This window comes from Phyllostomus discolor, chromosome 8 (assembly GCF_004126475.2).
Source record: "Phyllostomus discolor isolate MPI-MPIP mPhyDis1 chromosome 8, mPhyDis1.pri.v3, whole genome shotgun sequence".
Classification (NCBI taxonomy): Eukaryota; Metazoa; Chordata; class Mammalia; order Chiroptera; family Phyllostomidae; genus Phyllostomus; species Phyllostomus discolor.
Window position 1 is genome coordinate 103951400 of NC_040910.2, and position 15352 is coordinate 103966751.

Genomic DNA, 15352 nt, shown 5'->3' on the forward strand with positions numbered 1-15352 from the left:
TCTTCCGGGCCGAGGCGGGGCCGGCGGGCCCGGAGGCGGGGGAAAGCGGGAAGGTGACCCGGCCGCGGGGCGGAGCCGACGCAGCCGGGCGCGGCGGCCAGGGCCAGCATGGGCGGCGTGGGCCCGCTCCTGCGTCCTGTGGCCTGGGTGAGCATCCCCCTCCGCGGCGCGGCGCGGCCCGGGCGCGCCTCTCCTCGCCTGCCCCTCGGCGGAGCGTCCCCCTCCAGTCCCCGCGTCGCCCTGTGCTCGCAGCCTTCCCTGAGCGCCTGCTGCGTGCCAACACCTCCCCTGCGACTCTCCTTCGTGTCCTGCGACCGCATTTTCTTACCTCCTCATTTGTCCTACACCCCTCAGCGGTCGTCTCTTCCCTGCCAGATAACTTCCCCCTGGAAGTTCTCCGCTTTCCATTGACTTTATGTTTTTGTTTCCACACCACCGTCTGGTGATGACTGCGTGACACGCAGAGGCTGAACCAGAGGCGCGACATCTCCTCTTGGCTGGTAAGTACCTCCAGTTTCTCCTCTTCTCTGCCCAATGTCCCCAGGCCCAGACTCCAAAGGTAGACACCGGGGAAGGGAACCAGAAAGGCTCAGCCCTGCTTCCCTTCGCGTCCAGCCTGCGAACGCCTCGCCACCTCCCCGTGGCTCGGGGGAGGTAGGCTGGACCGAGCGCACAGGGCGGGAAGCCAGGCTCCCGCGCTGAGAAGCAGCGGTGCCTGCTAAATGAAGCCTCAGGTGCAGTGGGCCTGCTTAGGCTGGCAGGGTCCGCCCGCCCCGCCCCAGCACGTGGGTGGAGCCAGGGCTTGTAGAGACCGCACCTGGGCCCCAAAACCTGAATGCCTGCGTGGCCTTGAAGCCCTTCCCCGCCCGGAGCTCAGGGTACTTACGGCGTCCTGGGGGCAATGTCCTTGTTGCGTGCCATCAGATCAGCTACTGCAGAGGAACCCTGCCACAAGCCAGGGCCAGCGGGAAACCGAACAAGGCCATAGGGGGGAAAATGCTCCCAGGACCTGGGCTGACCCCAGGCCCTTCATCTTTCCTGCCACAGGCCAAATGGTTCCCCAACATCCCAGCCAAGCCCGTGGTGGCCCTGAAAACACCCATCAAGGTGGAACTAGTGGCAGGGAAAACCTACAGGTGGTGTGTGTGTGGCCGCAGCAAGAAGCAGGTGAGAGACCCCCACCCCACCCCTCCCATTGACATAGGATGAACCTGGTTGGGAAAGCAGGCTGTCTCCTGGGAGCTCCCTCTCAAGGGAAAATACTCTCAGGCCAGCGCCTCCCAGAGCTTCAGCTCTGTCCTCTGCACCCGCTGTCTGCGGTGAGCCCAGAGAGACAGAAACTCAGCCACACCGCCAGGCAGGTGGAGCCCAGGGTTCTGGATTTCGCCTCTGGTGCTCCCTCCCCTCAGAGGCTCCTTCCAGGTTCCCGCTCTAAGCTCCGAGGCTCTTGCCTGTCTCTTCCTCTCTTCTTGCTCCTTCCAAGAAGCGTCTGGGCCAAAGGATCCCAGCCCTGGGACCCCACCCAACACTGGGGAGACTCTGCCCAGCTCCGCTGCGCCCAAGCGCCCCTTCCCACTGTCTTCCCCTGAAAACCCTCCCCTTGGCCATGTATGTGGCTTTCCTGGTTGCCTGCCACAACCCGCCGTCTTCTCAGCCTGGCTGCCAGCTCCCAGCTGGACTCGTCGTCCCGTCTGTGCCAGGAGCCTTTCGTCCAGCAGGAAACTGCTGCACATCCCTAGCCTCCAGGGCCCCAGCTAAGCTCGGAACCGTTTGTGGTGTCAGCAGCCCTGCTTTGCCACTGATTGGACTTTGAGCAGGTCCTCCCCCGGGGGTGGAGCAGTAAGGAATGCCAGCCGGAGTGTGGCTGTGCCTCCCTGCCTCGTGCCCTCTGGGACTGGTGCTAACTTTTTTCCCTGCATATCCCCCTCATCTCTCCTCCTACCCCACCCTCACCCCAAGGTCAAAAGGCCCTCCAAATAGCACATCACAGCACCTCTGTGGGCCTCAGTTTGCATTACCGTCCCTGCTTGAACACCTCCTGGGTGGTTGGGGAGTGGACGCAGGCACCGATGGCCAGTTCACTATGGGACAGCTCCTTCCTCCCTGTTACCGTCCACTCCCTGCAATGTGCCCAGTTCCCTGGAGCTGAAAAATGGACACTGCAGTCTTAGAGCCCGGACACATGCAGGCTCTCTCCAGCCCCATTTTTACCCAAGAATATGGGGGAAAGAAGTAAATTTCATGAACCAATGGAGACTCAGCCATTTAAAAAACAACAGCAAACCTATCAGTGTAAATGGTGCTGAAAACTAAGGCCCTAGTGTCACCTTGAAAATGCTGTGTCCTGGAGACTGAGGCTGTAATGACCCAAACTCCCTGGATGCAAAGTGCATGATACAGGGTTATTATTTCCGTGGGACAGCTTGTCTCACTGCCCTCCCATTACGGATGAGAGGCAGACCAGTGTCACTCAGGAGCCTGGGTCCCAACCACTGCGCCTGCCCAGCCCCGCCAGGTGGGGCCAGGGCTCTAACTTCTTTCTTTCCCTCACTAGCCCTTCTGTGACGGCTCCCACTTATTCCAACTCACTGGCCTCTTCCCACTCAAGTTCAAAGCCCGGGAGACCCGAACAATGGCCCTATGTACCTGCAAGGCCACTCAGAAGCCCCCGTACTGTGATGGCACCCACAGGAGTGAGAGGGTGCAGAAGGCAGAAGTGGGGTCCCCGCTCTGAGCAGGTGGCTGCTGCTCCGCCCCAGGCCTCTGCGACAGGTGTCCCCTTGGTGGGGAAGGAAGATGAGTGCCAAGCCCAAGAAGGCATCATCCACGGACCCAAGTACCAACAGCTGGCCTGTGAAGGACTCACCTCCCATAACCCGATGTCTGTAATCTGGGGCAGCCGGGAACAGGTCCCTGCTTTAACACCTGCTGTTGGAGAAGAGGGCATTAAACAGGCCTGCCCGTCGTGAGTGGTGTCCTTGTGGTCACTGGTGGGAGGCCCAGGGCCTCCCCCTGCTCTGGATCCTCTAACCTGGTGTGGGGACACCTGACAGATGTCGGGGGGGGGGGGGGCAGCTCAGGTTTATCCCACATGGGGTCCCCCAAGGCAAGCTGACCCCAGAGACAAGAGGCATGAGGAGCTGGCCAGGGGACTCACCCATCCTTTCCCTGTCCCCTCTGCCCCAAAGAACTAGAGGCTCCAGAGAGTATGCAGCATTTATTACAAAGCCAGGAGATACAAATGTCCCAGGGTAGGAGGAGGGTACAGTCACAGCACCCCAGACACAGGACAAGGTGCAAACACAGACAAACCCACTGGGGTGACCCAACCCCAAACACCTAGGTTGTGATGAGTCTTGCATCCTCACCTCCTCCCCGCTCTGATCTATGCACATTGAAACCCGGGGGCGGGGACCTGCGGAGCCTGCCCCTCGGGATGGAGTTGAGGGCAGGGGCTACACGTGTCTGTCTGGTTGTGCTTTCACATGCCCCTGAGGCTCTTTCCTGGCTGGGCCTCAGCTGGGGGTGGGGAGGGGGCTGGAGGGCTGGTTGCCTTTGGCAATATCCGGGGTCTGTGCTTGTCTGAGGTCAATCCCACTCCCCCTCTCCACGCTGGGCCCCCAAGTGAGACTTCATCACCAGGCTTGCCGGTGAGGGTTCCCTGGGTGGGGGTGGGGTGGGGGCGGAGGGCAGGGGCACAGGGGTTGGAGCAGTTCACAACGCTGAAGCCACAATGGAATTTCAGGGACGGCGGCCTCCCCTGGCCTGAATCTCCTCTTCCACAAGAAAAACGATGCGAAGGCCACATACACGGGGGGAAAGAAGGCAGAACTATCTATTCTTTGCACAAAGTTTCCACTGCAGGAGGAGGTACGAGGGAGATACCATCTCCACCGCCCACTTGCTCCTCACAACCAGGGGATAAACTGCATGTGTAAAAGGCACTGTCTTAGCAGGTCGCGGGACATTCAACATGGGCGGGGAGGGGGGCGGTGCCGGTCAGGTCAGGGCAGGACAGCAGCCAAGATGGGGAAAGAGGGCGGGCCCCACACACAGCCAGAGTTGTGCCTAAACCTTTGGGGGCTGGTGGGCCCTCCAGTACCCGCATCTTCCTTGGGAGGAGGATGGGGCAGAGCTTTGCTGAGCCTCAGGTGGCCCCTCGGGTCCATCCAGGCACCCCCCCCAAAAGAGAGTAGAGCAAATTACACAAGAACCCCTAAAAATGAACGCCCATCCCCCACACATAACATACACATAAAGTCTGTTTCCTGTGGCATTTAAATTAATCTGGTTGGTCCATAGAAAATAAGTATGTATATTTGGTTTTTCCTATGTACATATATATATAGATTTATTTATAAAACCCACCCCCCACCCCTAAGGTGGGAGGAGCTGGGGAAAGTAGAAGAGGTGGAAAAAGGAGCCCAGAAAAAGTGGAGGGTTGGAGAGGCGTGGCTGGAAAAGGAGGTCCCTTTCCTCAAGTTAAGGGGGGCACGGGAGCTCCATTGACAGTCATCTTGCGCCCCCTGCTGGTAGAGGATGTTGTCTGCAGGCAGTTCGAGGCACCCCCATTGGTAGCTGTAGCGACCCCACTGGCTGCCGAAGGGGGAGTAGGGGAGGTAGGGTGGGTGGCCGGGGGCCCATGGGAGCTGGGAGAGCCATGGGAGGGGGTGGCTGGGCTGGGCAGGGAGGAGGAGGTGGCCGGCAGGGTGGCAGGGCTGGGAGCCTTGTCGCTGACTGACTCACACTCTGAGGCCCCACTGGTGTTGGTGCCCTCGGAGGGGGTGGGCGCTGTAGGCAAGGTGAGCCGCTTGCAGGCTGGCTGGACCCGATACTTGAGGGGGAGAGGACCGTTCTGCAGGGAGAGTGCGGGGTGGGGGAGGGGGCAGGGGAGGGGGGGGCGTCAGGTGAAAGGCTCACCAGGCAGCCATGCCCCATCACCCCACAGTGCCCAAAGAGGAAGGAAGGAAACGATCCAGCCTCAGGGAGAGAGAGAGACCCGGCAGAATAGGAGGGCCCAGGCACAGGGGGAGAGACGGAGCGATGGAGCGAGCAAGGCCAGGTGGAGGGACGAAACACTCGCACCCAAGACCCAGAGAGAACACGTGAGACCGGAGACTGCAGAGGGAGGGAGACCGGGGGGCAGAGAGCGACACTGACTCCGCCACAGCCACCAGGCCCTCTTCCCTGACCCCAGACTGGAGCATGCCGCCCGCCCAAGGACCCTCTTCTCCTGAGTGTGGGAGGTCATCAGTGAAACATGACCTCTCTGGACACGGCCAGCTCATGTGACAGGAGATGGACTGTCTGTGATTAGAGCAGGGCAGCTCCCATGGTCACTGGGGGCGCAGGCGTGTGCCAGACCTGCAGGGGTCCCCCCGCCAGCCCCACTCACCCGCCGCCAGGGGTAGATGTAGGCAATATCCATGAGGGTGTAGTATTCCTTCAGGGGCTCGTCCTCATACAGAACCTCCACCTGGAGGAGGGGGAACACCATGACCCTGGTGAGGCTACGGCCCTGGCCACCTGGCCGAGAGCATCCAAGCTAGGAGTCTTGTGGGGACACAAAGTGGACTTGCAGGCGGTCCCTGGTTATTCTGGGGTTTCACGGTAGATCTGGCTTCCCTATCAGAACTCCTGACCACCAGGGGGAAAGGGGTCTGGAGAAGAGACCCACATCACTAACGACCCCCCACCCACATAACCGACTGGGTTCCCTTGTATCCCTGGCAGGTCCCCCACAGGAGCTAATGGGCAAAGAAAAGGCCCAGGTGAGCACTGCTCTCACCCAGGCTGTAGCGCGGAACCCCGCAGGGAGCTTTAAAAAATACCGATGCTGGGATTTCACTCCCAGAGATTCCGATTTAACTGGTGAGATATGAGTTGCTCTAAAGCTCCCGCGATGCTGACCTGCAGCGAAGTTTGGGACCCACTGCCCTAGACCCTTGGAACTCGGAAGTGTGCTCTGCAGGGCAGCGGCACTGGCAGCACCTGGGAGCAGAGCCTACGGCATCCGCACCTGCATTTCAGCGAGATCTCTGAGGGGTCACAGACACACTGAAGTTTCAGAAGCGGTGCCCTAGAGTTCTGTTGGAATTCGACTGGTCTTCCTTCAGACAGCTGGCCCCAGATAAGACCCTGTGTTTTTGCACACATACTTCTGCCACAGTTTGAGTGTGCAAGCGTGCATGCACCCACACACACCACCTTGTTCCCATGTACCTTTCTGCACACGAATTTCAACAGATGCAGACGGCCCCACCCTCTTCTTGGTTTCAATTACCCTTCTCCCTGGGCTCCATTACGCAACCGGGTAGGCCCTTGGTGACACCCAGCCAGCCCTGAACAATGGCCGAGATGCACAGGCTGCCAGGCACACCCACGGACAGACACTCACTCTTTCAAAGCTCCCAGGGACTCACCTTGTACTTGCTGGGCACATCCATCTTGTTGCGGAGAAACTTGGCGAGATGCATGACGGTCATGGCTGCCGGGCATCGCAGGAAACGCACCCCTGTCTGCCGGGGGAGAGGCACCCAAGGGCTGTGGCCCGTGCCCCAGGCACTCTCCCAGCCCACGTCCCACTCCGGGGTGGGCCCTAGCACTCACCTTCTCCTTGTCCCCATCCCCATTCTCCAGGGGGCCCTTTTTCTCTTCTCGGTCCCTGGGGGAGGACAAGGAATGAAGCTAGGGAGACCCGAGTTCAGGCAGGATTTCCTAGTACACACTTCCAAAAGGCCCTCCCTTCCAGGGGGACGGGGCCAGGGCGGGAGAAGGGGGCCCAGCTCAGGACCCCCAAAGGGCCAGGCACAGCACAGACTTGCCTGACAGCTTCGTAGAACTCAATAGAGAGGCTGACAATCTCATCGTCACTCAGAGCCCCCTTCTCCTGCTCCAGGACCTCTCCACGGTCCTCATTGGAGCCATTGGGGACTGCAAAAGGAGAGAACTCTGAGGGGCTGGCCTAGGGTGAGGGAAAGGAGCCCCCACCGAGGGCCCAGGGTCTCGCTCAGCGGGGTGAACCCTGCCATTCTCTGGGCCAGGGACAAGGGGCGTGGAGGATGCATGGTGGTGCGTGGAGGATGGCCAGCCCCATGCATCCAGGCCTCACGCGTGGGACGGCGCCACACACTCAACACGGCCCGGGGCCTGGGAGCACACACGTGAACTTGCCTTCTGTCAAGGGGTACGCGGCATAGAAATCCCGCCGCCGCTTCATCTCGTCTGGAAGAGGGAAGGAAGCGGGGTGAGGAGGGAACAGGCTGGGAACCGGGGAGTGGTGGGCAGGCGCAGGAAGGGTGTGTGGGTGGGTACCTTTAAAGAGCCCAGGGACCAATTTGTAGACGATGTCTTGGAGGGTTTTGTCAGACCTGGAAAAGACATACAGGGTCCTGTCAATCTCCCCCCACCAGGGACCCCGCTTCTTGCCTCCCTTTCTGAGAGATTCAGGGCCCGGCACCAGGGTCCCTGGGGACCTGGTCCTAGTCCCCCGGGAACGCCCCGAGGGATACAACCCGGAGGGAAGGAGGAGGCCCAGTGCTCCTCCCCGACCCGTCCCCTGGCGATGGGAAGGCAGCTGAGGGGCAGAGGGAGCTGACCCAGAGGACCGCAGGGGCCGGAGGGGCAGCGCGGGGCCCACCTGATGCTCAGCAGCGGCCGGGTTTTGTGGACCTGCACGTCGCACATGGGGCAGTACTTGTTGGTTTCCAGGTAGCGCACGATGCAGGTTTTGCAGACTTGGGGGTCCGGAGGGGGCGGGGGGAGGGGGGAGAGAGAGGGACAGAGAGAGAGTCAGAGCTTCCTTCATAAGGAGGCCCACCCCCACGCCCTCCGTCAAGGTTCAGGTATTCCTTCTCCACCTTGTCCTGCCGTTCAGGCCTGTTCAGAGGGCCAGTGAGATCATGTTTTGGACAGATCTTGTGTGTGCGTGCGCGTGCTTGTGCACGCTAGGCCGGTGTTATGTGTCACGGATGTGGTGAGCCCCAAGCCCCATGGAGTATGAAACAGCGGCAGCCTGTTGCACACCCCCGGGCCCCCACACCCATGGTGCACACCGGGGGCGCCTGTGTCTTCAGGGGCCGAGAGTTCAGCCACAGAGATTTTAGACCCAAGTCCCTGAAGTGAACTTCTGGGCCGAAATGTCCAGTGTTCCCTCCCAAGCAGCCTCCCTCTCACCCAGGGACCCCGGCCGGACACAGGGTCCGAGCTCTGCCTTCCCTGGGCACTGCCCCTCCGGCCCCGGGCGGAGGCTGCCTACCCCGAGAAGCCCACCCAACTCACAGGAATGCAAGCACTCCACGATGGTGGTGGCATCGATGAAGTACCCCCCGCAGAGGGCGCACATGAGGTGAGGGTTCAGCTCCGTGATTTTGATCCGCGTGGTCCGATGCATGATGCCGGGGAAGGGGGGTGGGGGGCCGGGGAGCGCCACCCTGGGAAATAGAAGTGGAATCAGAGACCCAGGGCTCCAACACCCTCTCCGCACCCAAGGCCCTTCCTCTCTGCCTCAGGTTGGGTGCATTTGAGAGTCTAGTTCTTTCTGGGTGGCCAGGGCTCTGGAGATCCGTGCAATCTTGAGCAACAAGGTCAGGCTCCACCTCAGGAACAGCAGGAAAGACTGAGGTTAGACCACAGGAAGTACTGCCCAACTCTCCAGAGGATGTGGGGAGGCAGGAAAATGGAAAAGAACAGACTTTTAAAAAAAATCTCCCTAATCCCAATTCATAGTCACTCAAATGAGTGGTAGGAGCTCTGAGAAAACTCAGATAAATAATCCAGTGACCTGAACCTCAAGAAAGTAAGATAAGGGAAAGAATAAATTGTTCCTGCCGCCTCACCGGCTCTACACAAGTGGGAGGTCCCTGACTTGGTATTTCTACTCCAGTCCCACCCTCCTTCCATCCCATCCACTCCTCCTGCAGGAAACACAGGTTGCTTCACGTTTGAAGGGCACCCCATCACTCGGCCTTCTGGCTCTGCCTCCAGCCCCAGCCCCAGCCCCAGAGGAGCAGCCTGGAAACGCGCTGTAAGCCAAGCATGCAGGCTCCAGACCTGGTGCTCAGGCAGGAAGTGCTGAGCAACACGCAGCTCCACCCGTGTCTGCAAGCGGCAGAGTCCAGCCCCCCCACCACCACGCACATGCAAATTTCCCCACGTGGGCACCGCCACCCACTGCCTCACACCTGGTGACACCCCCTCGGCAACCTGTCCACAGACTCTGCAGCGACAGACCACAGGCCAGATGGCTGCCAGCGCTGGGCAGAAAGTTCCCTGTCCCCAGCTCCTCCGAGCACCCAGCCAGGCTCTGGCAGGGTCCGGGGCAGTCAGGCGAAGCCCAGCTCTGGAATGACCGGTGTTCTGACTTCTCAGTATAAAAATCAAAGCTGCACCGAGAAGGGACGGCCCCTCCCTTCTTCCTCTTTCCCAGAGTAAGAGCCCGAGGGGTGGGGCTCGGGAGGGTGGCCAAGCCCCAACGGCTCCTTCACAGCCGACACCCTTCCCTCCTTTCCAGAAACATTTCTAAAGCCACCACACTGGGCTTTCTAGGACCAGAAATTCACAGCCGGGATCGCCAGTTTCTATAGAGACCCCAGGATGAGTTTGGCCAAGACCCAAACAGCCAACAGAGGCTGGCCAGAGGCGGAGAGACAAAGGCCACGCACACGCACGCGGGAGAAACAGCAACTTGCAGGCGGGGCGGAGAGAGGAGCAAGCCCAGAGAGTCTGTGAAGACGCCGTGACTGAGACCTGCGGACCTGGCCAGGGGGGAGCGGTCCCCGCCCCGTAGAGGGTGGCTTCCTTCTGCCTTCCGGGCACAGGTCCCCCCTTCACAATTATGTAGCAGGCCTGCTGGCGACTACACTGTTTGATCGTTTCCATGGCAACTTCATCCCTGGCAAGATGCCCAAATATTATTACATCCAGAGGAAAGAACGAACTCCGAGTGGCCATCTCACTGAGTGTGTGTGATATCCGTCGGATGCGTACGTGCCGCCTGGGCTTCGTGCGGCTGCTTGTCCCGTGTGTGCATCTGTATCCAGATGAATCTGTGTGCACACACAGCCAGCAGCAGGACACTCTGGGGTCTGACGATGCCGGGGGTCCAGGTTGCTACTGACGAATGTTATACCCCCTTCTCTCTCTCTTTGCCTCTCACGTACTCACACACACACACACAAACACGTAGCACTTCACACGGCCACAGCCACCTCACTCACACACTTGTGTTTTCAAACAAGCACTTGCCCTTAACAGCTGCCATAGTTCCCGTGTGGCAGACGGCGGCCTCAGTGAGCTCCCAGGCACGTGGGCCGTGACCCTCGCCCCCTCGCTTGCTCAAGCGTTGGTGAGCATGCAGACCCAGACTACCCCTCGAGCTCCTTTCTAGACGCGTGGATGAAGGCAATGAAGGAATTGAAGGAATAAAATGTTCCTCCCTCTCCCTTTGAAGAAATGGGACCCTCCCTGCTCCCCCCACCCAACCCCATCCCCAGAGCCTCAGACTGTTACCTCTGGGGCTGGGGAGAAGCCCTGATTGGTTCCTCACCTGATTGCCATGGTTACCTGCAGAGCCCTGCCAGCAGGTGCCAAGAAACATAAACATGAGTTTGGTTCCCCCCACCTCAGCACCCCCCACTAGGAAGCCTTAGGGCCCTCCAGCTGGCACCCAAGTCCTCCGGAGCTGCAGCGGGCTGGTGTCTGACAGAAGCAGAGGGAAGTGGACTGATGGGTGGCTGGACCGCCAGCATCGCTTTAGGGAAGAGGCTGAGAGAGGGCAACAGCCCGAGGGAGACAGGGAGAGAGACAAACCGGAGAAGCAGGAAAGAGAAACCAGGGGCAGCTGGGAAGTCCTCTGGAGTTGCGGAGGCGCCAACAGGTCGCTGCTGGCCACATCCGCACAGTGAGCCCGAGCACCGCCTCCCACCCCCAGTGCCTTCCCCCAGCTGGGGGCCAAGTCCCTCAGCGTCTTCTGTCCCCAAACCAGCATCTCTACAAGGGCACCGTAGTTGGGCGGGACCCTGCTTCTGGCCCTTGGGGCCCCTAGTCTCGGCCACAGTGGCAGGAAGGAAGGTTGATCAGCACCCAGCACCCAGTTCCAACTCCCTGCTGTGCAAGCCCAGCATCCGTCTGTCCTCATCCTCTGAGTCCCCCACCAATAAAGATCCCCCCCATCTCTTCATCTTAACCAAGCTCTTTCTGGAAGCACCTCCAAGACTCAGACCTCTCTTGCGGTCAGTCTTTTTCAGTTTCCCTGCAGAAACAGCCAGCCTCTGATGACCCAGAGGTCCCTGCGCTCCGCCGCACGCCCAGCTGCAGCAGTGGGAAGCTCCCTCAACAGAAAACCTCCAGGTCTTGGGAAAAGTCACTCAAGGTCACATCCGGACGTCTAGAATTGCAGAGGTAGAAGAGATCCGAGAAGCATCTTGTCTAAACATTGCATTTTACGATGAAGAAACACACAAAGAAGTGACTTGTCTCAGGTCACACACACAGCCCGCACGGCAGCCCCAGGACTCGAAGCCGCCGGACTCCGCAGCCAGGGCTCGTCACACCCAGCAGCGAGGCCAGGCTCCCCGCCCACTTAAAATCCAATAAGCCCAGCCCGATTCCATCCCGGCGGGCGGAAAGTAGGCGGGCTTCAGGTTCCTTAGAAGACCACTCAGTGGGCCTCCTGGGAGGGGTCAAGGTCTAGACCATCAGCACACGTTCTCACCATGAAGTGCGGAGAAGGAGCGGAGGCCTCAACCTACTCCCTGGTACAGACGGGGAAACCGAGGCCGCACGGAAGCGCAGCGAGCCAGAGTGTGCTATCGAGACTCGGACCCTAGGTCCCAGGAGTCCAGCCTCTCCCAGCTGTGTGGGTGCAACTGTGCAAGCCCCGTGTGCCTGGGTGGTGCCACAGGTGTCCACCTGGAAGCAGGTCAACCTCTCAGGCCAGGCTCACTCTACCCTCCCGCCCTGTCCCACCCCCCAGCTTCCTAAGATCAAACAGAAACAAAAACCCAAAATATACACACAGAGTTACTATTGCCAGATACACACACACACACACACACACACAGCCAGACACACCCCCTCCATCTCTCCCCCACTCCCAGCACACAAGGCCAGACAGACACCACACACACACACACACACACACACACAGCCAGATACTTGGCCAGACGCTCACAGACCCACTGGGCCGCACACACCGCATCACATATACAGCCATACCGGAGCCAGGTCCACATTAACCAGGTGCAGGGCCACCCTCACCCGCCCCATCCGGAAGCACAGAGTCCAACACCCCGGCTAAAACCAGAGCCGCAAACACATGCTAACCTTCTGTGCACCCCTGGCCCACCCAGTGTAAATTATAACATAAGTCTTCTGGCAACCAAGACCGTGCGCCTGCCAACCTCCACTCCAGGGATGAGGCTGGAGGAGCAGGGTGGGCATCTGAGCTGAACAAAGATGTGACCCCTTCCAGTTCAGGCTCTCTCCACCCACCAAGGTCAGCCAGAGCAGCAGGGAACCCCCTTCCTGCCCACCCCCACCCCAACTTCAACGTGAACCCCACCCAGCTACACAGTGTCTGCATCCTGAGTCCCAGCTCCGTCTCCTGCCTCATTCCAAAGACAGCTCTAAGACCGCAACCCCCGACTCCAAAAGAAGGAACCCCCGGGGGGAAAACCTCGCCACCAAAACACTGCAACAGAGCTCGCTTTATGCTTCTTTTCCAAGTCCTCACTCCTTGGAACAGAGTGCAAGAGGGAGGAAGAAGAGAAATTAGAGTTTCGGGAACAGATACAAACTGCGAGAGGCCCAGAGCAGGAGGCGTCAGAACGGAGTGGAAGACAACCAAGGAATGCCACCTACCCCCAGCTCCAGCCCTGGAGAGACTGAGGCAGCACGGGGTGGGGGGTGAACGCTGAGAGACAAAGACCAGGGGCAAGCGCGGGGTAACACTTCCACAATATTTACAGGCAAATTCACCAGCCCAGGCCTCCTCCAGCCATGCGGAGCAATTCTGGGCAGATGGGGGCCCTGGAGGAGGGGGTGAGGCAGAAGCATGCCTGGGCCCAACGCGGAGACCGGAGGGCAGGAGTGTCTACTTGCCGAGGACTCCCACCCGCCCACAGCTAGCAGCAGGAGGGCCGGGGGAGGGAGAGGACAGCCTGGCTCCCCAGTGGGAGAGGGGGGCCAGTCGGCCCGACCCCTCCTACCTCCGCTAGACGTGGGAAATACCGCCATAAATCTCCCCAGCATCTCCATTCTAGCCCTTCCGCCCCGGCTGCCCCCGGAGCCTGGGTCAGAGGATCAGGGACCCCAGTTACCGGGTGGCCGCTCCTATCTTCCCTAGAGCCAAACTTTCGGCGGGGCCCTAGGAGGGTGTTCCGGAGAAAGAGGCTCCGCTTAGGTGGTTGGGGAGGAGGCGGGGCGCCCAGTCGGGTCGGGGGGGAGGGGGAAAGGGACCAGCTGGGGGAGGTGCCCGGGAGGACCGACCCGGGTAGGAAAGAGCGCCCTCCCCCGGCCCCGCAGCAATAAAAAAAAAAGGGAAGGGAAAGGGAAAGCTTGTCCCTTTCCTCCCGGTCTCAAGTCCTTGCATGTCCACGACGCTGGGGTATCCACAAAAAACGCAGAGAACGACCCCTCCCCAGACCGAGGGGAGGAGTGGGGTAAAGCCAGGGCTGCTCTGAGGACTAGGGAGGCAGAGATTCACCCAGCATGGAGCCCCAGAGCCTTTGTGGCTGCCCTCGGACCCTCCCCCTCGCTACCTCGGGAGCAGGTCGAGGAGGGGGCTGAGGCACAAAGAGGTGGTGGTCGAGGGAGACGCCAAGTCGTTAAAAGGGGAATCCACTTCGGCCATCTTGGAAGGGAAAGAAGGGAAAAGGGGAGAGAAAAAAGGGAGAAAGGAAGGCGGACCCGGCGAGGTAGAGCGGGGCCGGCGGGGGTGGGGCGCAGACGCGAGCAGCAGGCCCGGCTCGGAGCCTCCTCCTCCCACAGGGATGTGTAAAGAGGCTGCACCGGCCCCTCATCCCAATCCCCAGACGGTTACGGGGTGGTAGGAGGAAAGGGAAGGGCGGTCTGCGTCCGCTTACCTGGGTTCGGGGTCCGGCGGGTCTCGGGGAGGGGGGATGGGAGGGAGGGAGGGAAGGGAGGGGAGGGGGACCCCAGCCGCGTCGCTCGCTCTGGCACCGGGAGGGGAGAAACCTACGGTAAGAAAGGAGTTTGTGAAAGCGGCTTGGGGTGGGAGGGAGAGAGGGGAGGGGAGGGGACGGAGGGGGAGGGGAGGGACCGGGGCTGGGGGGGGACAAAATGGCTTTTTTTCCTCCAGACAAGAGTAGGTCCCGCCCACTACTCATCCACGTGACCTCATTCCTTCAGGGTGTTTGCGGAGAGGGGCGGAGGAGGAGGGGGGACTGGCTAACGCGGCTGCCCCCCACCCGGCACTGGGCCCCCAAAACTAGGAGGTGACTTCACCTTCCCCAAACCATCCCTGACCCCGGAGGATGAATCCTCTTCTCTGTTACACTCTGCAACTCACCTCCCCCTCCCCCAAAATACGTGTGCGCCCCCCACCCGGCCCTAGCTGGGGCGCCTGGAAAATGGTGAAATAAAGACTGGGCGGCACGCGATGTGGCTCGCTCTGCAGCCCTCCAGACTCGGCTACAGGGCGCTGGGCTTGGGCGGGGGACGCGACGCCTCCTCAGCCATGCGTTCAGGTTATTTTCATTCACTCTAAGTAACAACCCCTTAAAATTAATTACTGCAATTGTAAGAGCATGTTCTCCCTACCCTCCTTGTCCCTCTCGGCGGCCCAATCACCGGCTCTAAAGAGCAGCACCCTTGGGCCCAGCTGGGGCGCCTAGAGGGAGCAAACCGCCTGGGGACTGAGGGAGCGGCGGCGCGGGTGGGGGGTGGCGAGGGGGAGGGGGTCTCTGTGCTCCAGGCTGGCGCCCCCGGCGTGCAGAAAAATGGAACGCACCCTGGGCCAGGAGACAACCTGATGACCAGGACTCAGGCCCCAGGCCCGGGACACAGTAACCTGGCCGAATGGGAGAAGCCGGAATAAACTAGAAAACCAGGCACCGGGGCTGGAAAGTGGGCCCGCGCTTTTTTCCCCGCGTCGCGCTGTTCGCGCATTTTTCGCCCCGGCGCCGCTCGCGCCCCGCGCGGTTGGTGCGCCTCCTTCGCGGCGGGAGGAGTCCGGGGAGCGCGGAGGCGACTGGTGCCCGCCGACTCCTACCGTTGCTCCCGGCTCCAGCCCAGGGTTCGCGCTCCCGTCCCCAGTGGATCCCGCCACGGGGAGAAAATGAGGAACGAAGCTTGGACACGCCGGGAGGAGCGGCTGAGAGTGGCGCCGGGG

At 60.7% G+C, this 15352-nt stretch overlaps 2 protein-coding genes across 3 annotated transcripts; one reads left to right on the plus strand and one right to left on the minus strand.

Annotated features, from left to right (window-relative positions):
* Window positions 1-11: 11 nt before the first annotated feature.
* Window positions 12-2965, plus strand: CISD3 (CDGSH iron sulfur domain 3). The gene is made up of 4 exons (XM_028520792.2): window positions 12-147; window positions 465-500; window positions 1048-1167; window positions 2555-2965. The coding sequence occupies exons 1-4, from the start codon at window positions 109-111 to the stop codon at window positions 2732-2734; spliced, it is 375 nt and encodes a 124-aa protein (XP_028376593.1). The 5' UTR covers window positions 12-108; the 3' UTR covers window positions 2735-2965.
* A 236-nt stretch (window positions 2966-3201) lies between these two features.
* Window positions 3202-14323, minus strand: PCGF2 (polycomb group ring finger 2). Of its 2 annotated transcripts, none has more exons than XM_028521230.2 (10): window positions 14085-14323; window positions 8281-8432; window positions 7640-7736; window positions 7315-7370; window positions 7174-7224; window positions 6825-6933; window positions 6610-6664; window positions 6423-6518; window positions 5396-5476; window positions 3202-4855 (listed from the first exon to the last, which is right to left on the minus strand). In XM_028521230.2, the coding sequence occupies exons 2-10, from the start codon at window positions 8390-8392 to the stop codon at window positions 4478-4480; spliced, it is 1035 nt and encodes a 344-aa protein (XP_028377031.1). In that variant the 5' UTR covers window positions 8393-8432; window positions 14085-14323; the 3' UTR covers window positions 3202-4477. The 2 variants fall into 2 exon arrangements, with proteins under 2 accessions (XP_028377031.1, XP_035889752.1); XM_036033859.1 differs by lacking the exon at window positions 14085-14323 and adding an exon at window positions 13320-13400.
* Window positions 14324-15352: the final 1029 nt, after the last annotated feature.